The 27,189-nt window shown below is 39.4% G+C and overlaps 1 protein-coding gene across 1 annotated transcript in view; it reads left to right on the plus strand.

Annotated features, from left to right (window-relative positions):
• MCUB (mitochondrial calcium uniporter dominant negative subunit beta) overlaps positions 1 to 27,189 on the plus strand; it is a 110,352-nt gene that overhangs the window by 41,572 nt on the left and 41,591 nt on the right. Inside the window, exons 2-3 of the mRNA XM_053565045.1 lie at positions 22,973 to 23,048; positions 23,840 to 24,010. Of these exons, the coding sequence (XP_053421020.1) occupies positions 22,973 to 23,048; positions 23,840 to 24,010 (247 nt within the window). The remainder of the gene's footprint in view (positions 1 to 22,972; positions 23,049 to 23,839; positions 24,011 to 27,189) is intronic.

Consider the following 27,189-nt stretch of genomic DNA (forward strand, 5'->3'; position numbering starts at 1 on the left):
TTGGGTTTTTTTGCTATCATTTAAGCCTCTTCCCGGAAGAAACCAAGTTATTTCTTTTTCTTTTCTTTTCTTTTCTTTTTTTTTTTTTTTTTTGAGACAGTCTTACTTTGTCACCCTCGGTAGAGTGCTGTGGTGTCACAGCTCACAACAACCTCAAACTCTTGGGCTTAAGTGATTCTCTTGCCTCAGCCTCCCAACTAGCTGGGACTACCAAGTTATTTCTAATATATCAAACAGAAATGTTACAAGATAGATGAAATGAAGGCCTTATAACACTTGGAAATGCTCAGAAGAAAAAAATGCATGAATTTGTTAGCAATATCGAATTATCATGTACTGAGCGAAAGGAACATAATGTTCTATACTGACTGCATACAGGAGAAATAAAGCAAATTTCATCCCTAAGATTTTATACTATAATTAGATAAGGGGCAGAGTATGTAGAGTATTATCATTTTGTACTTGTTCCTGCTCAATGCTAAGTCACAAAATCATAATGTCACTACTAGAGTTATTGCCTAGCAATAATTAAATCATAGTGAAATGACTTTAGTATATTTGCATCTCTGTAGTTGATCTGCAGAAAATATGAACATAAAATAATGTGTAAATTTTATGACATAAAGATATGTATTTGTTTTTCGATTACAATTATATGCTTCTTGTAAAAACTTGAAGAATACAACAGTATTAGAAAGTGAAAGACAGAAGCCTGTTTATTTTAAGTAAAATATTTTAATAAGAATTCTAAAAGGAATATAATAACCACAGTTTGTCAGTCACTCTTTCAATAGTAAAAATGCTGTTTCTTGAAAGAAAGGACAGTTCAGCTCACAACTCACACAAATGCACTGAGCTTTTCTTTGGGACTGCCACCAGACTTTGGTAAGCAACAGGGATGTTTTAAGGCTGTTTACCTCGTCATCGCTCAGAATGTTCTCTTTTTAAAAAATTTTCAATTATAGGTACATAATAGTTATGTATCTTTATAGGGTACATATGATGTTTTGATAAGGCATAAATGTGAATTAATCAAATCAGAGTAATCAGGGTGTTCATCATCTCAGATATTTAACATTTCTTTGTATTAGGAACATTCCAATTCTACTCTTCTAAGTTATTTTAAAGTATACACTAATTTATTGTTGACTATTGTTGTGCTGTCAAATGTTATTAATTCTATCTAATTATATAACTATATTTTTGCACCCATTAACCATCTCTGCTTTATACACCCCTCCCCACTACCCTTCCTAGCCTCTGGAAACCATCCTTCTACTCGATCTGTCTGTGAAATCAATTGTTTTTAATATTTAGCTCCCATATATGAGTGACAATATATGAGATTTGTTTTTCTGTGCTTGGCTTATTTCACTTAACAGAATATTCTCCAGTTCTATCCATATTGTTTCAAATGGCAGGATTTCATTCTTTTTTGTGGCCATATAATATTCCATTGTGTATGTGTACCACAATTTCTTCATCCATTCATCTGTTGATGGGCATTTAGGTCGATTCCACATCCTGGCTGCTGTGAATAGTGGTGCAATAAACATGTGAGTCTTTTTAATACCCTTAATTCCCCTCCTTTGGGTATATACCCAGCAGTGGGATTACTGGGTCACATGTTATCAAGAGTTCTATTTTCAGTTTTTTTGAGAAACCTCCATACTGATTTCCACTGTGGTTGCACTAATATACATTCCCACCGGCAGTGTATGAGGATTCCCCTTTCTCCACGTCCTCAGCAGCATTCATTATTTGCTTGTCTTTTTTGATAAAAGCCATTTTAACTTGGGTGAGATGATATCTCATTGTAGTTTTGAATTTCATTTCTCTTGTGCTAATCCTGTTTGCCACATGTATGTGGTCTTAGAAATGTCTATTTAGAGCCTTTGCCCATTTGTAATCATATTATTTTTTATTGAGTTGTTGAGAACTCCTTCTATATTCTAGTTATCAATGTTTTGTCAGATGAGTAGTTTGCAATATTTTCTCCCATTTTGTGTGGGTTGTCTCTTTGTCAATTGTTTCCTTAGCTGTATAGAAGCCTTTGGCTTAATGTGATCCCATTTATCTAATTTTGCTTTGGTTGCCTGTGCTTTGGGGATATTACACAAGTAGTCCTTGCCCAGATCAATGTTCTGAAGCATTTCTCTAATGTTTTCTTGTAGTAGTTTCATAGTTTCAGGTCTTAGATTTAAGTGTTCAATCCATTTTGATTTGACTTTGTATGTGATAAGAAATAAGGGTCTAATTTCATTTTTCTGCATGTGGATATCCAGTTTTTTTGGTACCATGTATTAAAGAGACTGTCCTTTCCCCACTTTGCTCTTGGCACCTTTGTATAAGATAAACTCATTATAGATGTATGGATTTATTTCTAGGTTCTCTATTCTGTTCCAGTAAGGGCCTGGTGACTTTTGAAGTCAGACTGACCTGGTTTGAACTTGTACCCTGTGATTGGGGCCTGCAAGTTACCCTCAGAGCCTCATTGGCTGTTATGCATGAGTGACATTATGTTACTACCAAGCAGATGTGTAGTTATCAGTTCAGCAATTCAGATTTAATTATGCTGTCAAAGTGGGATCCAGGTGCCTTGCCTAACTCCTTTCCATTTTGTAAGCTAAAGTTTCAGAGAAACTGCTGTAGGAAAAAGAGTGGATGCTGTTGTCTATAGCTATTGGAAGTTAAAGCTGGGATTTAATACAAAGTTAAATGGAAACTGGAAGAAGCATTAGGGGTTTGCTGTTAGTCATTTTTTTAGATTGAACAAAACATTTTAATCTAAAATATTAATAAATTTCATTTTATAAAATGCAGTTGTAAAATACAGTTTTAATTTTGTATGGAAGAAGAGGTCCGGAAGACAAAACCATGTTTCCAACAAGAATTGGATTTCAAGGAAGCCTGGGTAGTATTCTACTTGTAAGATTATATTAAACAAGTTGAGTTGCATTTGCTGCATCATACTATGTTATGATTAAAGCAGGCTGATTTGTTTTCTTCTACTACAAACAAATTTTATTTGGGGATTCTGTTAAGCACTGAGGGGTGACTAGAGAAAAGGAAGAACCATGGGACTTAATATATTAAGAATGTTGTTAACGTAATGGGTGAATGATTCCATTATATACAATTTTTGCTAGGGAGGTTGTTTTTTTTTTTTTAATAAAATTAGCATAATTAACTTAAATATAATGATGTCTAAAAATAAAATTAACAGCTCAAGATGTACCACAATTTTCAATTTTAATCTACTGGCCATTGTTAACTATTATTTCTAAATATACAGAGGGGTCCCAAAAAAAATGTATACATATTATAAGAAAGGAAAAAAACAATATTAAAATTGTAATACTCAGTATATACTGATAACGTGTATTATTTTGTATATTGTTCCTTGTATCTCTTATAATTGCAGAAGTCAAATGTGACTTGAGTATAGCAATTTTAATACAGTTTTTTCCTTTCTTAAAATGTGTATTTATTTTTTTGGCCTCTGTAGTTTCTTGATATTTAAAAAATTTCCTCAAAAGATATTAAGTTTATCCCCAAATATTTTCTTTTTTTCATTTAAAAGCAAAAATCTTACTTTGTTCATTCCATTACAAAGGAAGTAAAAGAGCATTTGATTTCTTTTCACAACACTAGAAAATACTTGTTTTGTAAGTTTTTATCCCCAAATATTAATTCTTCATGATTTTTTGGTGACTAAAAGAAATAACCAATGTTTACTAGCATCTATGTGAAAGCATTTTTTTTTTTTTTTTTTTTTTTTTTTGAGACACTCCCTGGTAGAGTGGCATGGGGTCATAGCGGACAGCAACTTCAGACTCCTGGGCTTAAGTAATTCTCTAGCCTCAGCCTCCCGAGTAGCTGGGACTACAGGCACCCGCCACAATGCCTGACTATTTTTAGAGATGGGGTCTCTTTCTTGCTCAGGCTGGTCTTGAACTTGTGAGCTCAGGCAGTCCACCTGCCTCAGCCTCCCAGAGTGCTAGGATTATAAATGTGAGCCACTGCGCCTGGCCTTATATGGAAGCATTTTGAAAGGAATGGTACAAGAAGTAGTTTTGTAAAATTACAAGAAGTAATTTTTTGTTTTTGAGGAGGAATTAAATTAATCTCAGTAATTATTTGCGGATAAGGTGATTGGCTACATGATTTGGGGAAATTTAAAGAATCTGGGTTTTGCCTCTTCAAATGGAATCTGTTAAGCAATTTATGAAATGGTTTTATCCTTGTGCTTCTACCACATTTTTTCATAACCCTATTAGAGCAGCTGTCACATGGTCTTTTTTTTTTTTTTTTTGAGACAAGAGTCTCACTATGTCACCCTTGGTTAGAGTGCTATGGCGTCACAGCTCACAGCAACTTCAAACTCGTGGGCTTAAGCGATTCTCTTGCCTCAGCCTCCCAAGCAGCTGGGGCTACAGGTGTCTGCCACAACGCCCAGCTATTTTTTGGTTGTAGTTGTCATTGTTGTTTGGCAGGCCCAGGCTGGATTTGAACCTGCCAGCTCTGTTGTATGTGGCTGGCGCCCTAGCCCCTGAGCCACAGGTGCCGAGCCAGTCACATGGTCTTATAGTCATTTATGTGATCATTTCTTCATTCAGTAGGTCTCTTTATGAGTGCCCATCATGTGCTGGGCATGGTCTCTGGTGTTAGAGATAAAGTCATGACCATAAGAGATAAGATGCCTGCTCTTTTGAAGCTTTGCTGGGGAAAGGCCAATAAAGAAGTGAACATATAAACAAGTGATTTAATTTCAGAACAAGGTAAGAACTAGGAAGAAGTTAGCACAGAAAGGGGTGTGAGACAAGGAGTTCTTGGGCAAGAACAACATTGGATAGGATGGTCAGGTAAGACTCTCTTGAGGGGGAAACATTTGATTGAGACCTGAATGACGGGGCACAAAAATTTGATGGAAGGGTATTCTAGGCACAAAAACAGCAAGTGCAAAATCCCCAAGAAGGAAGAAAATTGGATTTAAGAATGTGTATAAGGGGCTCAGCGCCTGTAGCACAGTGGTTATAGCTAGCACCAGCCACATACACCCATGCTGGCGGGTTTGAACCCAGCCTGGGGCAGCTAAAACAACAATGACAACTGCAACAAAAAAATAGCCGGGCGTTGTGGTGGGTGCCTAGTAGTCCCAGCTACTTGGGAGGCTGAGGTAAGAGAATTGCTTAAGCCCAAGAGTTTGAGGTTGCTGTGACCTGTGACACCATGGCTTTTTTCTATCGAGGGTGATATAATGAGACTCTGTCTCAAAAGAAAAAAAAAAGAAATATTTATTAGGAATGCGTTAGCAGGCCAGTCTGCCTAGAGAAAATAGAGTGAAGGAAAGAAAAATAGAGGATGAAGTCAGAGAGGTGGGAAGAAGCGAGACAGGGCAAAGATTTTAAATTTATTCTAAGTGGTAATGGTGGGATATTGGGTTTTTAGCAAGGGAATAACAAGGTCTGGTTTATGCTTTTAGATAATAACACTACCTATTATATGGAGAATAGATTATAGAGTACAAAAGAAGCCTAGAAACCAGTTAGGAGGTACTTAAAGTAGCTGAGGAGACATGGTTGTGGCTTGGATAAGGTTAGAAACAGGTAATAGAATGAATTTGATTGATTTGAAGTTTATTTTGGAAGTAGAGCTGATAGCACTTGCTGAGAGAGTGTATGTTCAAATGAGAAAAGGAAGAATGAAAAAAGACTCTTGGTTTTGGCTTAAGCAGCTGGGTGGATGGTGGTACCATTACTAAGATGAGGTGAGGGGATGACTTGGGAGAGAAAATAATTTCTGACCTGCTAAACTGGAATTTTCTTAAGGGAGAAGAAGAAGAAAATGAGGTCCAGAAAGTTTAAGAATCTGGGCACCGTGCTGCAGATAGAACTAAGACTATGATTTAGGCAATCTAGCTCCATGGTTAAAATTATAATAGTTCAGAGCAGGGGTCCTCAAACTTTTTAAACAGGGGGCCAGTTCACTGTCCCTCAGACCATTGGAGGGCCGGACTATAGTTTAAAAAAAAAAAACTATGAACAAATTCCTATGCACACTGCACGTATCTTCTTTTGAAGTAAAAAAAACAAAATGGGAACAAATACAATCACACCGCCTCATGTGGCCCGCGGGCCGTAGTTTGAGGACCCCTGGTCTAGAGTCTAGGAGGAAGGGATTTAAGGCATAGGAAACCATCACAGAGGTATAGAGCCAGGAAAGTGTGAAACATTCAGAGCGGTGGTTTGGGACTTGATGCTAGAGAAGAATTATTTGTGGGACTTAAGAGGTAAGGTCTTAGAGAAACTTAGATCGTGTTTCCTTCTTTGTCTCCCTAATTAAAACTCAAACTGTTTTTGTGAGAACTTTTTTTAAAGTGGACAATTTCTTTAGTTTTGTTACCTTATATATAAGTCAGTTATTGTATTGTGTTACACTTGTTTATTCGCAAATATATTCCACATAAAGACAATAAGGTTCTTGAGGGGAAATGCATATACCATGCCTCATCTGTATCTGACATTCACACATGCTCAACACAATGCATTTTTTCTATCTCTGCTTCTTCAAGGACAGAAAAGTATAGGTCTACTAAGAAATGGAAAGTCAAGTCTCGTGACAGCCAGAATTTACTTTTTCTTTTTTTTTTTCCAATTTGAAAGCAGTCACTGATTTTTTTTTATTTTTTATTTTTTTTAATTTTTATTTTTTTTGTAGAGACAGTGTCTCACTTTATCGCCCTCGGTAGAGTGCCGTGGTGTCACACAGCTCACAGCAACCTTGGGCTTAGGGGATTCTCTTGACTCAGCCTCCCAAGTAGCTGGGACTACAGGCACCCGCCACAACGCCCGGCTATTTTTTTTGTTGTTGTTGCAGTTTGGCCGGGGCTAGGTTTGAACCCACCACCCTCGGCATATGGGGCTGGCGCCCTACCCACTGAGCCACAGGCGCCACCCAGCAGTCACTGTTTATTAACTGACCAGATTACAAAAACAATCAGGGCAGATACCTTAGTTCATTCTTCTAATAAGCCTATTGATTTGGTCTTCCCTGTTACCAGCATCTCCACCTTCTACAAAGTGGGTTGTTTTTTTCTTCATTCCCCCCACCCACCCACCCCCGATGATAACTTAAAGGGCCACAAGAAGTTATTTGCTTCTTTGAAGCGTTTTCCAACAGTATAGATCTCATGAATCAGATCCTCCATGCAGGTGATGCCATATTTATCCAAGAGATCGCGCAATCAAACTATTATCAGTCAATGCAATTCCTTTCTTATTGATTTTGCCATAACCACATTTGTAGATTAGCTCATTTACTGACTTCAGATTTGGGTACCCCCATGCAATATACAGTTCTACAATCTTCAGCATGTTAATGGAAGCCTTGTTGAGCTTAACAAAAGTTCCATTGAAGATCTGGCGAAGGCAAAGAAGCTGCAACACCTTTTGTACCTTTGGACTCACACCATTGATACCTCTAATCCTGATGACAAATGCCAATTTGGGTTCTGCAGGTACATAGAAGTTGCCAGCTTTTCTTGCCATCCTAGCCATCCGAATCTCATTTCTGTACATCTGCCTATATTCTTTATGATAATGCTTAGCTTTTTCATAGATAAGCTTCCTCCTTGCCTTTCAAAGCATCTTTTGGGCACACTTCTTTCTCAGACGCTTGATCTTCAGCTCTGTGAAATTTGCTTTTTCTTAAGGGTTTCTGGCACAGCAGGAACCTTCTTTTTCTTCTCTTCAACATCCTCCATGGTTCCAGCTGGAAAAGAGGAGACAGCCAGAATTTATTAAGTACCTACTAAGTGCCTGGGACTTTACACATAATCATCTCATTTATTCTTTACAAGAAGAATGCAATGCAACTTCCTTACAATTACAACAAGGAAGTCAAGGCTCAATAAAACTAAGTAAATTATTTTTAAAAATGCACAATTGGCTCGGCACCTGTGGCTCAAGCAGCTAAGGCGCCAGCCACATATGCCTGAGCTGGCAGGTTCAAATCCAGCCTGGGCCTGCCAAACAACAATGACAGCTGCAACCAAAAAATAGCCGGGCGTTGTGGCAGGCGCCTGTAGTCCCAGCTACTTGGGAGGCTAAGGCAGGAGAATCACTTGAGCCCAGGAGTTGGAGGTTGCTGTGAGCTGTGATGCCATGGCACTCTACCCAGGGTGACAGCTTGAGCCTCTGTCTCTAATAATAATAATAATAAAAAATGCACAAGTGATAGGGAGCAAAGCAGGTACTCAGAGTCACGCTCATCTGGCTTTAAGTCACGCACTCTGCATATACACTGTGCCAGCAGCCTCCACCTGCTGTGGCCTGGGCTCTTGCACTTGTGTCTGGTTAGAGCCCATTTCCTTCATAGACAGCTGCCTTCTCTCTTCCTACGCTCAAGAATGCAGGATCATCATCATGGCCACTCTACTGGCTATATTTTTGGCTTCTAGGGAGAGCCCCACCCATTACACCTAAAGACTGTCTGCTGCTATCCAAAACAGAAGAGGAAAGTTCTGACCTCTCTGAGAATTGTTAAGAGCTAAAGTTAGAGCTCTTCTCCAGTCTACACTTCACTAGAAATTGATTTGGGGAATCTAAGAATATAGTAATAAAATGTAAGTGTTTTTGCTATTCTCTCACTCAACAATAATCAACAGAGAAGACTTCTGTCACCTCTGGTCACCAGGAATTGTGTGGCCATTTCTCTCCGTCAACAACTAATCAGGCAAGTCTGCAGGGGACACCAGCAGCTGGGTGTCTTCTAATTAAATTCAGTCTAGACACTACTGGCATATGATGCATAGGTTGAGAGCTCAGTCCCACGAAGATTGGCCCCCACCCAAATTCTGATGCTAATTGCAAGCCCCAGGTTGTTTGAACTGTGCTTCTGACTGACTGGCTATAAATTGGGGTTCCCATGATCCCTCTTCTCAGATTCTGCTAATTTGTGACAGCAGCTCACAGAACTTGGAGAAACACTTTACTTACATTTACCATTTTAAGGGCATTACAAAGGACACAGTTGAAGAGATGCACCGGGCAAGGCATAGGGGAAGGTGCAGCCCCTCCAGGATCCTCTTCCAGCTATCTGGAAGCTCTTCCAGCACAGGCCTTTTTGGGTTTTTATAGCAGCTTCATTACATAGGCGTGATTGATTAAATCATTAGCCACTGATGATCAACGTAACCTTTAGCCTCTCCCACCGTTTTGGAGGTTGGGAGGTGAGGCTAAAAGTCCTAACCCTCTAATCTGTGCCTTGGTCTTTCTGGAGACCAGCCCTCTATTCTGAAACTTCCTGGCTTTCTAGCCATCGTTCATCAACATATCGAAAGATACCTATCACTTTAAAGATTCCAAAGATTTTCAGAGTTGTATACTGGGAAACAGGGATGAAGACCAAATACATATTTCACAATATTTCAGGGAATATAGTCAGATGGTATATAAGTTCAATGATTTTCAGCTGCAGAATTTCCTTTTTCCCTGCATTATATGCACTGCCTTTTCTGGATTCTGTTATCTGAGCTGACTTGTTATTTGAAGAATTCCTGAATTTCACCATTTCACAGCATATGGAATTCCTTTTAATTCTTTATATGATAGTTTATTATCTTCTTCACTTTTCTGCTGAGATATTAGATCTTTAGATAGAGGTTAGTGGCATCTCAGGACCAAGGTAATATAATTTGCCATAGAGATAGTCTTTTTTTATTTTATTTTTTACTTTGAGATAAAATCTCCCTTTGTCATCCTCAGTAGACTGCTGTCACATCATAGCTCACAGCAACCTCAAACTCTTGGGCTCAAGCAGTTCTCTTGCCTCAGCCGCCCCAGTAGCTAGAACTATAGGTATCTACCACAATGCCTAGCTATTTTTAGGGTCTCACTCTAGCTCAGGCTGGTCTTGAACCTGTGAGCTCAGGCGACACACCCTCGTTGGCCTCCCAAATGCTGAGATTACAGGCATGAGCCACTGCACCCGGCCTATGTATGGCTTTTGATGACAAATAACACATTTCTAGTTTATGAGCATTACCCAGTCTCTCATCTTTGTGACTCTAGAAATTTGTTTTTCTTTTTAACCATCACATTTCTTCCCCTGCCACACATACATTGAATAACTACTTAAGAATGTGATATGCCTTCAACTCACTGTAGCTCTATTTTATTTATGACAGGAAATAAGTCTTGTAATAGAGTGAAACTGAGTGCCTATGTCATGTGTAGTAAATACAGTGATAAATGTTAAATATCCTTATATAATTTGGACACAATACATGCGTACATGATTTTCCTTAAAGAAAGAAAAGGACAGGCTCGGCGCCTGTGGCTCAAGTGGCTAAGGCGTCAGCCACATATGCCTGAGCTGGCAGGTTTGAATCCAGCCCGGGCCCGCCAAACAACAGTGGCGGCTGCAACCAAAAAATAGATGGGCGTTGTGGCAGGTGCCTGTAGTCCCAGCTACTTGGGAGGCAGAGGCAGGAGAATCGCTCAAGCCCAGGAGTTGGAGGTTGCTGTGAGCTATGATGCAACAGCACTCTACCCAGGGTGACAGCTTGAGGCTCTGTCTCAAAAAAAAAAAAAAAAAGGACAGTGGATGAGGGAAGAAAAGGAAATATAGTTTCAGAGATGTGCCAGTTACTATGTCAGATTTATTTATTTACTTATTTGAGACAAGGTCTCTATTGCCTGGGCTAGAGTGCAGTGGCATCATCATAGCTCACTGCCCCTCAAACTCCTAGGCTCAAGTGATCCTCGTGCCTGAGCCTCTCAAGTACTTGGGACTACAGGCACATACTACTATGTCTGGCTGATTTTTTCTATTTTTGTAGAGACAGGCTCTCATTTTCTCAGGGTGTTCTTTAACTCCTGGCCTCAAGTGATATTCCACCTCTGCCTTCCAAAGTGCTGGGATTACAGACATGAGCCACTATGTCCAGCCTTACTATGTCAGTGTTAAATCTGTTTTTGTTTTGTTTTGTTTTTTTGCCTTGCTTTGTGATACTGGAGATGGACACTGTAAACATTTCCCCTTTGCCAGCTGGCATAGTGTTAGACTTTGTCAGTAGAATTGGGGAGACCATGCAAAATGATAGCAGTAGGAAGGTTCTGGTTCTTCTCAGTTATGGTCCTTCTTTCCTTTATTCAGTGCAAGAGCCCAGTGGTCCTCATAGATCAGCTTAAGCAGCACTCTGTTCTCTCCCACCTGCCGCCTGTTTTAAGCAGCTCCAGCCATAGCTTTAGGCCACTTTCCTCCCACTGAGAGAGCTAGTCAGAGCAGATCCAGCTTACACTCGCAACAAACACCAGGCCCCTTTTCATCCTGTCTCTGGCTTAGTTCTTGGGAACCAGAAACTGCATATTTCTTATATATCCATAGCCAAACCCTCTTGGAAGAGGTCTGAATGACAGCTTAGATAAATGCTATTAAACTCTAGATTGAAACACTACCTCCCTACATTATTGAAGTTCATTTATAGCAGAGGTCAGCGTACTTTTTCTGTGAAGGGCCAGATAATAAATATTTTAGGTTTTGTGGCCACATATGGTGTCCCTTTCATATTCTTTTTCTTTTTTATTTTTTACAACATTTTTAAAAGGTAAAAAGCATTCTTAGCTCAAAGGCAGTAGTTGCTAACCCCTGGTTCAAAGTATGAATATAGCAATATCTTTTTGAACTAGAGAAATCCAATCTAAAATAGTGAAGTCTGAATTTTAGACTTATTGTTAATGCTGCATTAACAAATCACTCTAAAACTTAATGGTTTAAGACAACAGTAATAATGTATTAGCTTTCACAGTTTCTGTGGAGTAGAGTTTGGAAATCGATTGTCAAGTCACTTCTAGTTTGATGTCTCCAATGAGGTAGATGCTGGCTAGTAATGATTTTTTTTTAATTTTTATTCCCTTTAAGTCACGGCCAGTTATTATATTAGTTTTTTAGAAATATGAAGATATGGTGGCTGAGTGAATGTCAGACCCTGAGGCCAGTGCTCCAAAATGATGACTGAAACTACAGTATAGGCAAGAAGGTATGAAGTTGGAAAGTAGAGATGTAAGGGGAAGATGATATGATAGAAATACATACACTGTATCCAAATCCTTCCAGGTAAATATACAAAAAAGAAAAAAAGTACATAGACTGTATCCAAATCCTTCCAGGTAAATATACAAAAAAAGAAAAAAAATACATGCACTGTATTTTAGGAAGGGACCCAAAATGAAATGTATGATTATAAATTTTAACATTAAGAGCCAGGCATGGTGCTCACAGCTTTAATCCCAGCACTTGGGAGGCCAAGGCTCACAAGTGGATTGCCTGAGCTCACGAGTTTCAAGACCAGCCTGAGCAAGAGCAGCACTGCATCTCTAAAAAATAGCCAGGCATGTGGCAGGCACATGCAGTCCCAGCTACCTGGGAGGCTGAGGCAAGAGAATCGTGTAAGCCCAAGACTTAGAGGTTTCTGTGAGCTACGACAGCTATGTAGAGAGACATGGCACTCTACCGAGGGTGACAAAGTAAGACTCTGTCTCAAAAAATAAATAAATAAATATTTATAACATTAGAAATGGTAGAAGGAAAGAACTAGCCATTAAAAAAATAAAATTTAAATCATTCTGGCTTTTAGTTAAAGTTTTCTGTTTTACATTTATTTGAATAGAATTTAATATTTTGTAAGGAATTTTGAAAAGAAACTATAACTGTACTATTAATATAAATGCAAAGCACTTTATGTGTTGATTTGCAGGACTTGAATAGTGTTGGCAACTGTGCCTCCCCAGGTGACCTCAACCTGCCTTCTGTCATCTCAGACACCCAGGCATCAAAGCAAGGAAGACAACTTTGTTAGCACCATCTGGCTACACCTCAGAGTATCAGTTCTTTTCCTTTGAGACTATTCTCAACAATAATTGGCTTAGGTTAGGAGAAAAAAATGATGTAGATTCTTATCTGAGAGGGGCTTCCTATATAAAGCTTTCTTTCCTAAATTATTGTTTTTTCCTTTGGGGCTCTGTTACTTTCTTTTTTTAATTCTTTCCATTGTCATACAAAGGAGAATTTAAATCTCAGTTCAAGAGACCAGTCCATATTTAGTTGAAAACCTTGAAGATTAACATTTATACAGGAAATTCATAATGCTTAGTTTAATGAATTTTTTCAAAGTGAATGTACCATATTTTACGACCTAGATCAAGAAATAGAATATTACCAGCACCCTAAAAATTCCTTCATGCTTCCTTTTAGCCACTACCTAAACCCTGAATTATTACCACAACCTGACTTCTAACACCATAGATAACTTAGGCCTATTTTTGAAATTTATATAAATGGAATCTTATAGCATGTATTCTTTTGTATCTGTCTTTTTGCTTAACATTGTGTTTGTGAGAGTCATCCATGTTGTTAAATTGCTACAGAATTTATCTGATGAATATACCATTATTTAGTTATTATACTGATGATAATTTGTGTAGTTTCTAGTTTTGCTTATTATAAAAAGTACTATAGCTGTTGCACTTTTAATTAAACACACATATAATTATTTCTTTTGGCTTATACTTAAGAGTGGAATTGCTGGGTAGCGCCTCTGGCTCAGTGGGTAGGCCGCAGCCCCATGTACCGAGGGTAGCGGATTCAAACCCGGCCCCAGCCAAACTGCAGCAGAGGAATAGCTGGGCGTTGTGGCAGGCGCCTATAGTCCCAGCTACTTGGGAGGCTGAGGCAGGAGAATCGTCTAAGCCCAGGAGTTGGAGGTTGCCGTGAGCTATGATGCCACAGCACTCTACCGAGGCAATAAAGTGAGACTCTGTCTCTTAAAAAAAAAAAAAGTGGAATTGCTGAGTCATTAGATACGTGTGTGTATTACTGCCAGTTTTCCAAAGTGGTAGTTTATACTCCCACCAATGATATGCAAGAGTTTCAGTTTGAACACAGACTCTTAGTCATATTCCTAGGATAGAGATCTGATCGGCCCAGCTTGGAGCTGCTGTCTGGTCAGTAAAAATGAGGGAGGACTGGAAGTTACATAGTTACAGACATGGTTTTGGTTTTTCCACTGCTACTGTGGGTGTAAATAGGGGCAGTTTCTAGAAATTTAGAAGATTATATGAACTAGGAAGAGATCCTAAAAGGTTTCAGTCACATGTATACAATTAGATGCGAAAGAAGATGTTCTGGTTTGGAGATACAGCTTCAAGTCATCAGCAAAGTAATGCAGTTGAAGTCATGTGACTCGGTGAGTTTGCCCAGGGAGATTTCTTACATGAGAGAGAAGATAGATAACCTATGTGAACTTCTGGAAAACACCAACATTTATAGGATAACAAGAAGAGAAATCTCTAAAGGAGACTGAGAAGATACGATCAGAGATCCAAGGAAATGTTATGTCACGGAAGCCAAAAAAGAGATTGTTTCAAGGAGGAAGGAATGATCGAAAGAAGTAATTGCTTCTACAAGGTCAGTAATTAAAACTAAAAGTTTTCATTTGATCTAGAGACAAGTGAACCAGTGGCCTTCTGAGAATAATTTTAGTGAAATAATAGGGCAGAAGCCAGATTGCAATGGGTAAAGAATGTGTAAAATGCGAAGAGGTGGAGATAACAAATGTCACCAAACCTTTCAAGTCACTTAACTAAGGAAGAAGAGAGGATGGGCGTAGAAAGAGGGTAATCAGAAAGCAGGAGAGGCTTGAGCAGATTTATCTGCTAATGAGAAAGATCTTATCACCAGCTACCTGGGAAGCTGAGGCAAGAGAATCATTTGAGCTCAAGAGTTGGAGGTTGCTGTGAGCTGTGATGCCACAGCACTCCACCAAGGATGACAAAGTGAAACTCTCTCTCAAAAAAAGCCACTTTCTTTGTTCATCCATGAGAAGCAACTCATCATCCATGTAAGTTTTAGCACGGGATCATGGCAATACAGTCGCACCTTCAAGACCCACTTCTAATTCTAGGTCTATTGCTATTTCCATGGCATTTGTAGTTAACTTCCTCCACTGAAGACTTAAACCCCTCAACGTCATACATGAAGGGTTCCTTTGGCAACTATAGGTGTTCACCATGATGCCCAGTTAATATTTTAAATTCTTCCAAACACTTATCACTGTGGATATTTTGTCTACCTCCCATGAATCATGAATATTCTTATTGGCATCTAGAATATTAAATTCTTTCCAGAAGGTTTTCAATATACTTTGCCTAGATCCATCAGCAGAATCACTATGGTAGCTATAACCCTACAAATATATTTCTTAAATAAGAAGACTTGAAAGTCAAAATTACTGATTTATCCCTGGACTTCAGAATGGATGTTAAGTTTGCAGGCATGAAAAGAACATTCATTTCCTTGTGTATCTCCACCAGAACTCTTGGATGACCAGGTGTATTGTCGGTGAACAGTAATATTTTGAAAGAAAATTTTTTACTGAGTGGTAGACCTCAACATGTGCTGTCATCCATTTTACAGCTTATAGGCAGAGTAGATTTAGCATAATTCTTAAGGACCCTTGGATTTTTTGGAATAAACGAGCATTGGCTTCAATTTAAAGTCTCCAGCTGCAGTGGCACCTAGCAAGAGAATCAGCCAGTCTTCTGAAGCTTTGAATCCAGGCATTGACTTCTCTTTAGCTATGAAAGTCACAGATGGCATCTTCGTCCAACAGAAGGCTGTTTCTTCTACATGGACAACCTGTTGTTTAGCCACCTTCAGCAGTGACCTTAGCTAGGTCTTCTGGATAACTTGTTGCAGCTTCTATATTAATACTTCCTGCTTCACCTCCTTTTATGTTATGGAAATAACTTCTTTCCTTAAACATCATGAATTAACATCTGCTATCTTCCAACTTTTCATCTGCAGCTTCTTCACCTCTCTCAGCCTTCATAGAATTGAAGAGAACCTTGGCTGTTTATGCCAACTGGCTCACACCTATAATCCTAGCACTCTGGGAGGCCAAGGCAGGAGGATCCCTTGAGCTCAAGAGTTCAACACCAGCCTGGGCAAGAGTGAGACCTGTCTCTACAAAAATAGAATTGTGGTGGGAATCTGTAGTCTCAGCTACTCCAGAGGCTAAGGCAGGAAGATCACTTGTAAACTCAGGAGTCAGAGGTTGCTGTGAGGTACGCTGATGCCAGGGTGCTATAGCCTGGGTAACAGAGTGAGACTGTTTAAATAAATAAATAATAAATAAATAAAGCCAGCCAGCCTTGCTCCAGATTAGGCTTTAGCTTAAGGGAACATTGTGGCTGATTTGTTCTTCTATCCAGACCACTCAAACTTTCTCCATATCACCAATAAGGCTGTTTCACTTTCTTATCATTTGTGCATTCACTGGAATAGCACATAATTTCCTTCAAGAACTTTTTGTTTGCATTCATACCTTAGTTAACTGTTTCTCACAAGAGGCCTATGTTTTAGCCTACCTCAGCTTTCTTTTTTTTTTTTCCTCAGCTTTCAACATTCATGCTTCCTCCCTAAACTTAATCATTTCTAGATTTTTCTTTTTTCCTTTTGAGATGGATTCTTGCTCTGTCACCCTGGCTGGAATATAGGGGCACAGTCATAGTTCACTGCTTCCTGTAACTCGTGAGCTCTAGAGATTCTCCTGCCTTAGCCTCCTGAGCATCTAGGAATACAGGTACTTGGCACCATGCCCACCTAATTTTTAAAAATACTTTTTAGAGACAGGATCTCATTATGTTGCTTAGGCTGGTCTTGAACTCCTGGCTTTAAATGATCCTCCCACCTCAGCCTCCCGAGTTGCTGGGAGTATAGGTGTGAGCTACCATACCTAGTTCCATACTAGTACCATACCATACCTACCATACCTAGCTTTTGATTTAAAGTGAAAGACATGGGATTCTTCATTTGAATACTTAGAGGCCATTATTCTATAAAAAATGCAGTATTTGTGAAGCACAATAAAGCAAAGCACAATAAAATAGTTACAGGTATCCCTGTATTTTCAGTCATTATATACTTTGGTTTTATCTGTTCTCTGTGTATTCAGATCTCCAGTGAAGGGATCTTCTGCCTTTCATGTTTGTCACAACAAAGTGCATAATAGCTTGGAATTATGTGCTTGCTAAAGAAATCCTGATGTATTACGTATAGTCAGTTCCCATTTGTTTCCCAATATGGAACTGCTACCTTTATCATGCAGAGATCTTCACATACTTCTGCAGTGTATAAACGTTGTGACTATAAATATGTGTACTTGTTTAAAAGTGTATGTGTATATAAAAATCCATGGTCTAGACCATATATATGTAAATAAACAATCTTTGGTTAGTCAAAATGGATAATAATTGTATTGATTTTATAAAATATGACTATACTTTTGGAGTTTTTTAATGATCTTGAGCCGTATTGTTTTGAATATCTTTAATGGTGATAAGAATTTATTCTTTCATGGGGAATTTAGTAGTCTTAAATCACCAAATGTTACTAGGAACTAAGTCTGTTGCTTTTTCTTATCCAGTTTTCAGCCTTGTATCTTAAATCTTTTTAAAGTAAATTACAGATCTAATGAAATCTGTGGAATACAGATGAGCAATCCCTGAAAGAGCAAGAATAACAGAGTTCTGACTACTGGATGTGGAAAGGGCGAGTTGCAGCACCCTGTTATTTTCGAAAGCCTCATACTGAGACTAGTGTCAGATGTGCTTTTGTAGCAGGGTAATTAAAGTTGTCCTAAAATGACTTATATTTAGAAGTTCACTATTTTTATTTTTCTGTGTCAATGTATGCTTTTCAATTAAGGAATCCAAACTGCTTCTCTGTGATTTGTATTTATATGCAAATTATGCTAGTTCCTGCTGCTGTCCAGTGTACAGCAGTGTTTCCTCTTCACCCCAGTCAGTAAGTTCTGCTTCCTTCTTGAAGTCACATTGCTGCATCTGCCCCCTACCCAGCTTAAGCTTGATTTCTTCTTGGGTCTTATTTTCTAGTTATTGATACTTGACCTTTTTATAAGGCATCTAGAATGTGACATTGTATTACAAAAAGCTATTTTTACTTTAAAGGGATGAAAACAGTGAAAAATAACGAAATTTAAAAATATTTTAGTCTTGGCACCCATAGCTCAGTGGTTAGGGCACCGGCCACATAGGTTCGAACCTAAACTGAGCCTGCTACAATAATGACAACCACAACAAAAAAATAGCCGGGCGTTGTGGCAGGCGCCTGTGGTCCCAGTACTTGGGAGGCTGAGGCAAGAGAATCGCTTAAGCCCAAGAATTTGAGGTTGCTGTGAGCTGTGATGCCACGGCACTCTACCCAGGGCGATGTAGTGAGACTCTATCTCAAAAAAATTAAAATTAATTAAGAGATACATAAATACATTTGAATAAAAAATATGGGAAATAATATTATGTACCTTATATGGTTGTTGTGAATGTTAAATAAGATACTGACTGTAAAACACACTTAGCCATACAGGGAGGGGAAGAAGAACATTGTAGACAGAGAATAGCATGTGTTATGTCCCTGAGGAACTTGTCATGTTCTAGAAATTGAAGGAAAGCCAGTAGGACCAAAGAAAGGTAAGTGAGGAGAAAGGAATAAAATGAAATGGATACAAGAAGCAGTGTCTAAAGTGGTGTAGCCTCGTACTGGCCATGATAAGTTTTTATTTATTTATTTTTGAGACAGAGTCTCACTATGTCACCCTAGGTAGAGTGCTATGGCATCACAGCTCACAGCAACCTCAAACTCTTGGGCTTAAGCGATTCTCTTGCCCCAGGCTCCCAAATAGCTGGGACTACAGGCACCTGCCACAGCACCCAGCTATTTTTTAAGTTGTAGTTGTCATTGTTGTTTGGCAGGCAGGAGCTGGATTCAAACCCACCAGCTCCAGTGATTGTGGCTGGCACCCTAGCCACTTGAGCTATAGGTGTTGAGCCGATAAGCTTTTATTTTGTTGAAGTGTAAAGAGGATCCATGGAAGGGCTTTCAGTGGAAGAACAGGGTGATTCTCTTCACATTTTAGGATGACTTTTGCTGCTTTGAGGAGGATATCCTAGAAGGAAGCAAGGATAGAAACTAGTTTGGAAACTGGTACAATAATGATGGGGGCCTGGACCAGAGCCTTAACTAAAAATGGAGCAAAGTGGGTAAAGTGTGCAAGTATATTTGACAGCTTGCTGGAAATGATGGATTAGAACAACTCCTGGGTTTGCCTTGAGCAACTAGAGGAAGGTTGTGAGTCAGTTATTGCAGAGGGGAGATAGGACCAGAGGAAGAGGTTTTACAGAAAAGTCAAGAATTTAGTTCAAATAAATTCAGTCTCCCATGTCTGTGATTATATAAGGGGAGATCTCGTTAATCAAACATTTGGATGTTCTACTCTGGGTCTCAGGATAGGTTTGGGTTAGAAAGCTGAGGGGCTGGAGGCTGATGCCAGATGGCAGTATGTTGAAGAGGGAATTGAGAATGAGGAAACAGGCAGTGTGGACAAAGTGAAACATGGGCTAAGTAGAGAGCCCATGAATGGGGCAGTAGCTGGAAGGATATGTGATTATCAGAGGGTTTGGAACGTTTAAAGATGAGAATCAGTAGTGTATGTTTGCCTGGTGAGCTGATATATGTGTGTGTGTACTTGTATAGAGGTGAGAGGTAGTGCCGTAATGGAGACACTATTAAGGGAGAAAGCCGGAGGGATACAAGATGGCAAGCAACCGAGGAAGGACTGGCTTTGGAAGAAGAGGGCTTATTGCAGCAGGAAGAAAGGAAGAGGTGGTAAAACAGAGTTCTAAGGATTTCATGGTGAGAAGATGAGAGGGTTAAGAGTAAGAGTTGGCCATGCCAAATAGGTGCATTGGGAAGGGCTTTCCATGCAGGGAGAGATTAAATGAAAGGCAAGGAAGCATGCAGCAGTATACCATAGTCAAGAAACTGTAACAGGTTGGGTGTGTCTAACAGGGCGGCAGGTGCTGGGGATGATAAGGTGAGGCTGGAGAAGTGGGTAAGAATGAACTCATGGAAAGCTTTTTTGAAATCCTTTTTGCAACAGAAGTCTTTAAATTAGTAGGGCGGCACCTGTGGCTCAGTGAGTAGGGCGCCTGCTCCATATACAGGGGGTGGCAGGTTCGAACCCAGCCCGGCCAAACTGCAACAAAAAAATAGCAGGGCGTTGTGGCGGGCGCCTGTGGTCCCAACTGCTCGGGAGGCTGAGGCAGGAGAATCGCGGAAGCCCAAGAGCTAGAGGTTGCTGTGAGTCCTGTGACATCATGGCACTCTACTGAGGGCGGTAAAGTGAGACTCTGTCTCTACAAAAAAAAAAAAAGTCTTTAAATTAGTCATAATTAGCTTTGATTGTAGAAGATTGGGATGGATTTAGATTTGGAATGGATGGGGGAAGCCGGTTAGGAACTATTATAATAATCCATGTGAGATGATAAAGATTTCAATTAGTACCAAGGGGATGAAGGAGAGAAGATGGGTTTGATAGGCCTTATGACAGTTCAGTTGTATAACCTACCGGTTGATTTTATGGAATGTTAGTAGTAGAGGATGACTCTTAGCCCTCTGGTTCTTTCGACAGGTATTAACTGGAACCAGTTTACCAAGAAAAGGAATAACAGTGTTGAGTTTGCTGAATCTGTGGGTTGTCTGAGTAAAAACATCTAGTAAGTCTGCTTGGGGAGTGAGCATCAGGAGGGAGGAAGGCATGTTGCTCTGAGGTTGCTTAAATGTGTTATTGTTTAATTCTGAACCTTATAAAGATTTGCATGTTTGGGTTCAGACTACTCCTAATTTAGGGTTATATTGAGAGAATATTAAAAAAAATATTCCCACAAAAGCTTGATGATACATAATCAGAATCCTAAAACTAGTAATACTTTATGAAATCACGTGGTTGCCCCTAATACTTTTCTTTCTTTCTTTCTTTCTTTTCTTTTTGTTTTTGAGACAGTCTCACTTTGTCGCCTTGGGTAGAGTGTCATAGCATCATGGCTCACAGCAGCCTTAAACTTTTGGGCTCAAGAAATCTTCTTGCCTCAGCCTCCCAAGTAGCTGGGACTAGAAACCCATGCCATCACACCTGGCTAATATTTTATTTTTTTGTAGCGACATGGTATCTCTTTAGCCCAGGTTAGTCTCAAACTCCTAGTCCCAGTCAGTTCTACTGCTGAAACCTTCCAAAATGCTAGGATCATCGCTGTGGGTCACAGCTCCTAGCTTAAAGAAGTATTTTGATAGAGAATTAATTCTAGTGTGTTTTCAAGTAGTTATATTTTTCTCAATTTGATGTGGTTTCACTAAAGACAGCATGGTAATAGCCATTATCTAAACTTGGAGAACTTCTACATGTATTTATTTATTGAGATTTGCATCTGTTTTAAGACATATGCTTTTTTTCATCTTAGTAATAAATTACGTTTTTAGAAATAAAACTCACATGAACTGCCTTAATCTGAAGATGATTATTTTATTAACAGTAATCACTTAGGTTGTGTTTAATACCATAACATGTATTCAGATTTTTTGTTTGACTTATTGATGAGATTCTTTTTACTTTGCGCATATTAGAACATTGTTTGAATCAGTGTTATCTTTTCTTTCTTTCTTTCTTTCTTTCTTTTTTTAGACAGAGTCTCACTTTGTCACCCTGAATAGAGTACCACGTTGTCACAGCTCATAGCAACCTCAAAAAGCGATTCTCATGCCTCAGCCTCCCAAGTAGCTGGGACTACAGGAGCCTGCCAAAATGCTCAGCTATTTTTAGAGACGAGGTCTTGCTCTGGCTCAAGCTGCTTTCAAACCCATAAACTCAGGCAGTGTACCCACCTCGGCCTCCAAGAGTGCTAGGATTACAGCCATGAGCCACCATGCCCGGCCCAGTATTATCTTTTTTATGTCTTCAGACCATGAACACACTTTAACTACTGATTTATTGTTTTAATAGTGCACCATCAAATCCCGCAAATTGCGATTTGTAAAAGAATTCATTGTACAATTAATAGCAAATTATTGCTAATAATTTATTGCAAGGTGATGGATTTAAAAAATGAATCAATATGGTATAGCCACCATGTTGTGACTATGGCACAAATTCCTCTGACACAGTTCTTTTCGAACCAATTCTTCAATGCCCTTTCTTCCTAGTACACAATATTTTGTTCACACAGTGCATCATGATAATCATTTGGTGTTCATTAAGCACCAATACAGTTGTAAACACAATCACCAGTGCAAGCCCTAAATACATGTTGCATGACGAAGTGACAATTCAGATGTTGTAGACTCAGCAGTGCTATTCAGTAGAACTTTCTGTGATGATGAAAATGTTCTATTCCTGTGCTTTTGCTTTCCAGCAGGACAGCCACTAGGTACACACAGCTATTGAGCGTTTAAAACATGGCAACAGGTACTAAAAAGTTTAATGTTTTATGTAATACTAATTGATTTAGATAGCCACATATGACCTGTGGCTACCACATGGGATGGCACAGATCTAAAGTAGTGTTTATCAAACTCTAATGTGCCTGTGAATCACCTGGGGATCTTGTCAAAATCCAGGTTATGATTCAGTAAGTCTGGGCTGAGTCTGTGATTGTACATTTTTAATTAGAGCCATGGGGTTGCTGATGCTTCTGGATGAGGACAATACTTTGAGAAGAATGTTATCTAGAATATATATGCTCACATTCATTTGCTGTAGATCATTACCTAAAAGGAAAAAACAAATTTTGAACTTTCCAAAGAACTCTAGGACTTTTCAGGGGTCCTTGTGCCCCAATTGAAGAACCCTGTTCCAGTGTGTTACGGCTACTGTGTACATAGCGGCAAAGCATACAGCCAGAGAGGTTTAGTGAGCTTTCCTGAGGGATTGCTGGGGGATGTGTGGGAAGTGAATTTTCCATTGTACTTGTCATGTAAGATTAAAAAGAATCTTTTTGTAAAGACATCTGTTTCAACTTTCCCACTCTTAAAAAAATAATGTAAGCTTTGTCTCCTACAGGTTTTGTGTGAGAAGCTGTGTGGAAATCTGAAATACTACCAGTCACACCTTTATAGTACAGTGGTGCCACCTGATGGTAAGCTTTCTTATCACTTCTTTGATTCAGATGCTAATTGTCGCTTTTTTCCAAATTAAGTGAGTGCTGTGAATTTTTAATAAAATAGGCTTTTTTTGCACTATCTCCATCCTACCCACCCCTTGGTTAGGTTTAGGTCCTCCCTTTTCTGTTCCCATAATCTCTGCTGTCTTTTGCCATATTTTCACTCCAGTAATCAGAGAAGTTAGAGATGAATAAGAAATAATTTCTGTCCTTAAAAATTTAACTCTGTGTGTGGGAAGACTTTATAAACAGATGATTATAATACAGCATAGTACATGCTACAATAAAATGTTAGAGAATGGTAGACGGTATGTAAATTGTAGTACTGTTTTTTTGGTTTTGTTTTTGTTTTTTTGAGACAGAGCCTCAAGCTGTCGCCCTGGGTAGAGTGCTGTGGCATCACAGCTCACAGCAACCTCCACCTCCTGGGCTCAAGCAATTCTCTTGCCTCTGCCTCCCAAGTAGCTGGGACTACAGGCGCCCGCCACAACACCTGGCTGTTTTTTGGGTCTAGTTGTCATTGTTGCTTGGCAGGCCAGGGCTGGGTTTGAACTTGCCAGCTCAGGTGTATGTGGCTGGCGCCTTAGCAGCGTGAGCCACAGGCACTGACCCTGTAGTACATGTATTATGTAGGTACTATACATGAAACACAAACTTTTACGTGTAAAGGACTTTAGAGTATTGTGAACTTCACGTCTAAGTATTCCTTTTAGAATTCATATATTTAAGAATTTCCTCTTAATGTAAAATTTTTCTTTTCTTAACAGAAATAACAGTTAATTATAGACATGGCCTTCCCTTGATAACACTTACTTTGCCATCCAGAAAAGAGCGTTGTCAATTTGTAGTCAAGCCAATGTCATCAACAGTGGGATCCTTCCTTAGGGACCTACAAGATGAAGACAAGGGTGTCGAAACTGCAGCCATCTTCACAAAAGGTATACATATATGTGTGTATTTTACAACTTTGTCCCAGGACTGCTTTCCCTCTTTTTCTGAACCTTTGTTTGGTTCTTTACTTTTCTAGAAAGAAGTGTATGCATTTAATTCCCTATATAGGAAATAATTAACCAAGTCCTTCATTTTTACACATTGGTATTAAAAAGCAATGGAATAAGTTTAATGTAAATTTCAGTTACTTATTTTATAAGCTTAGCCTAAACATTTTTTCCCTTGAGAGAATTTTAGTGGTATAGGCATTAGCATGTAATTTTTAGCAAGATTTGAATAATTAGAAAATAAAATGCAGTTTCAATGATTAAAATAGCCAGGGAGTAATTAAAATATATAAAATATACAAATATACGGCTCAGCGCCCATACCTCAGTGGTTAGGGCACCAGCCACATATACTGGGGCTAGCAGGTTCGAACCCAGCCTGGCCCTGCTAAACAATAATGACAACTACAACAAAAAAGTAGCTGGGCGTTGTGATGGGTGCCTGTAGTCCCAGCTACTTGGGAGGCTGAGGCAAGAGACTGACTTAAGCCCAAGAGTTTGACGTTGCTGTGAGCTGTGACACTATGGTACCATTCTACTGAGGGCGACATAGTGAAACTCTATCAAAAAAAAATATATACTAATAAAATAAAATAAATATACAAATATATAAAGATGAATATCTTTGTTATATAGCAATTACAGTCTAGTATGTTTTCTGACAGAACTAGTTCTTAGGAAAAATATACATTTTTCAGCCAAGACGGTGACTTAACCCCTGTAATCGTAGCACTTGTGGAGGCTGAGGAAGGAGGATTGCGTGAGGCCAGGAATTCAAGACCAGCCTGGACAACTTAGTGAGACCCCATCTCTACAGAAAAAGTAAGAAAAAATAGCTAGGTGTGTTGGTACGTGCCTATAGTCTCAGCTACTCGGAAGGCTGAGGCAGGAAGATCCCTGGAACCCAGGAATTTGAGGTTGCAGTGAGCTATGATGCACTGCATTCTAGTCTAGGCAACAGAGAGAGACCCTGTCTCAAAAAAAGGGGGAAAAAAAAGCCACATACAGTGGTTCACACTGATAATCCTAGCACTCTGGGAGGCTGAGTCAGGTTGATTACCTGAGTTCTGGAGTTCAAGACCAGCCTGGACAACATAGCAAGACCCTGTCTCTACTAAAAATAGAAAAACTAGACAAGCATTGTAGCACATGCCTGTAGTCCCAGCTACTTGGGGTGCTGAGACAAGAGAATCATTTGAACCCAAGAGTTTGAGGTTGCTATGAGCTATGATGCCATGGCACTTTACCCAGGGTGACAAAGTGAGACTGTGTCTCAAAAGAAAAAAGAAAAAATATATATATGTATACACACACAAATATATAGATACATTTATAGATATATATGTATATACCTTCTGTATATCTACACATACACACACACACACATTTTTAATGCCAGTAGAGGATTTTAATCATTTAGGACATTTTTTAATTTAGAAATAGCTTTTATGTTTTCATGGTCTAAAGATGATCTTAGACTAGCAGCCCCTAAAATAGAACAAAGAATTCTTGGTTCAGCGCCTGTAGCTCAAGCAGCTAAGGTGCCAGCCACATACACCAGTGCTGGCCGATTCGAATCCAGCCTGGGCCTGCCAGACAATGACAGTTACAACCAAAAAGTGGGTGGGCGCTGTGGAGGGCACCTGTAGTCCCAGCTACTTGAGAGGCTGAGGCAAGAGAATCGCTTGAGCCCAGGAGTTTGAGTTTGCTGTGAGCTGTGATGCCTCGTCACTCTACCCAGAATGACAGCTTGAGGCTCTGTCTCAAAAAAAGAATTGTTTACATAAAGCAGAGTAGAGAAGTGGGAGAGTGTGTGGGCAGGGGTGGGCTCATATTTGAGCAAAGACCTGGAGTAGATGAGGGAAGAAGCCACGTAGATAGGAGAAGTCTGTAGGCAGAGGCCTAGAGATAAGAGACTCCAGTGTGGTTGCAGAAGAGTTGAATGGAAGGAGGAAGCATTTGAAAGGTGAGGAGGGGCAAATCAGGAGAGGCTTGTAGGTTTTTGTAAGGAGCATAGATTTAATTGGAAGAGCAGCTTTCTTTTTGGTAAAACCTGGATCGGGGCCATGCCTCTGTGGCACAGTGTGCTTCGTTATATTTCACCCTTGAGCTAGAGGACATCCCCCTGGCACAGGAACACTGGATGTCCCTGAGCCTTTCCACAGGGGTAGGCCCACCTTTCTGACCTTCTGTGAGCCCTCATCTGCAAACCAAGAGCTCAGAAAAGGTAGAACTTAGCCGGGCATTGTGGTGGGCACCTATAATCCCACCTACTCGGGAGGCTGAGGCAAGAGAATCGCCTAAGCCTAAAAGCTGGAGGTTGCTGTGAGCTGTGACGCTACAGCACTCTACTGAGGGTGACAAAGTGAGACTCTATCTCTGGAAAAAAAAAAAAATTAAAAAAAAAAAAAGGTAGAACTGAGCAGTTCTTGCTTCATAGTATATGCTCATTATAAATATTTGTTAAGTGCATGAAATAAGACAGGTTAAAGCCATGATTGATACCCTGTTTATTTCTAAAAATAATTTTAGTAGCTTTGAATTAAAAAACAAAAACAGGTTAGAAATCTTGGAGGGAAATGTGCTCTTTGGATGGAGTACAAACACTTTTTGGGGGGTTTAAATCAATACTTGCCAAAGAACACATGAAAAATTCAGCACTATATTGCTGAATGTCTTTGCAAATGTTTCACACTAGTCTTTTGCTAGTGGTACATTCTATAAGGATAAGGTAGTAATTCAATTGAGACATTATATTGAGTTGAAGTCTTTTTATAGTCATTTTAAGGAACTGGTTTGAATTCATTTAAATGCAAAATTTTAAATGATCCTTGGAAAGATAAACTGATTGGCGTGTTACTGATTTTTTTTAAAAAGGCACTGGGTGGAATTTGCCTGTGTTTAAATTGGGCTTGAAAAGAGTATTCTAAGCTTGTCTCAGTTTTGCCCATTGTGTGGGTTGAGTTATTTGGCAATTTTTGGGACAATCATCGTACTTCAACTGATGCACAGGAACCCAGATAGCCCAATTTTAGGAACAGACTCAGGTGCAGACTTGATTTACTGTCTTTGCTGCCTTTTGCAACAAAAGAGCTCCATTCTTCTAAGTAGGCAGCAAC

Source organism: Nycticebus coucang, chromosome 1, assembly GCF_027406575.1.
Source record: "Nycticebus coucang isolate mNycCou1 chromosome 1, mNycCou1.pri, whole genome shotgun sequence".
NCBI lineage: Eukaryota > Metazoa > Chordata > Mammalia > Primates > Lorisidae > Nycticebus > Nycticebus coucang.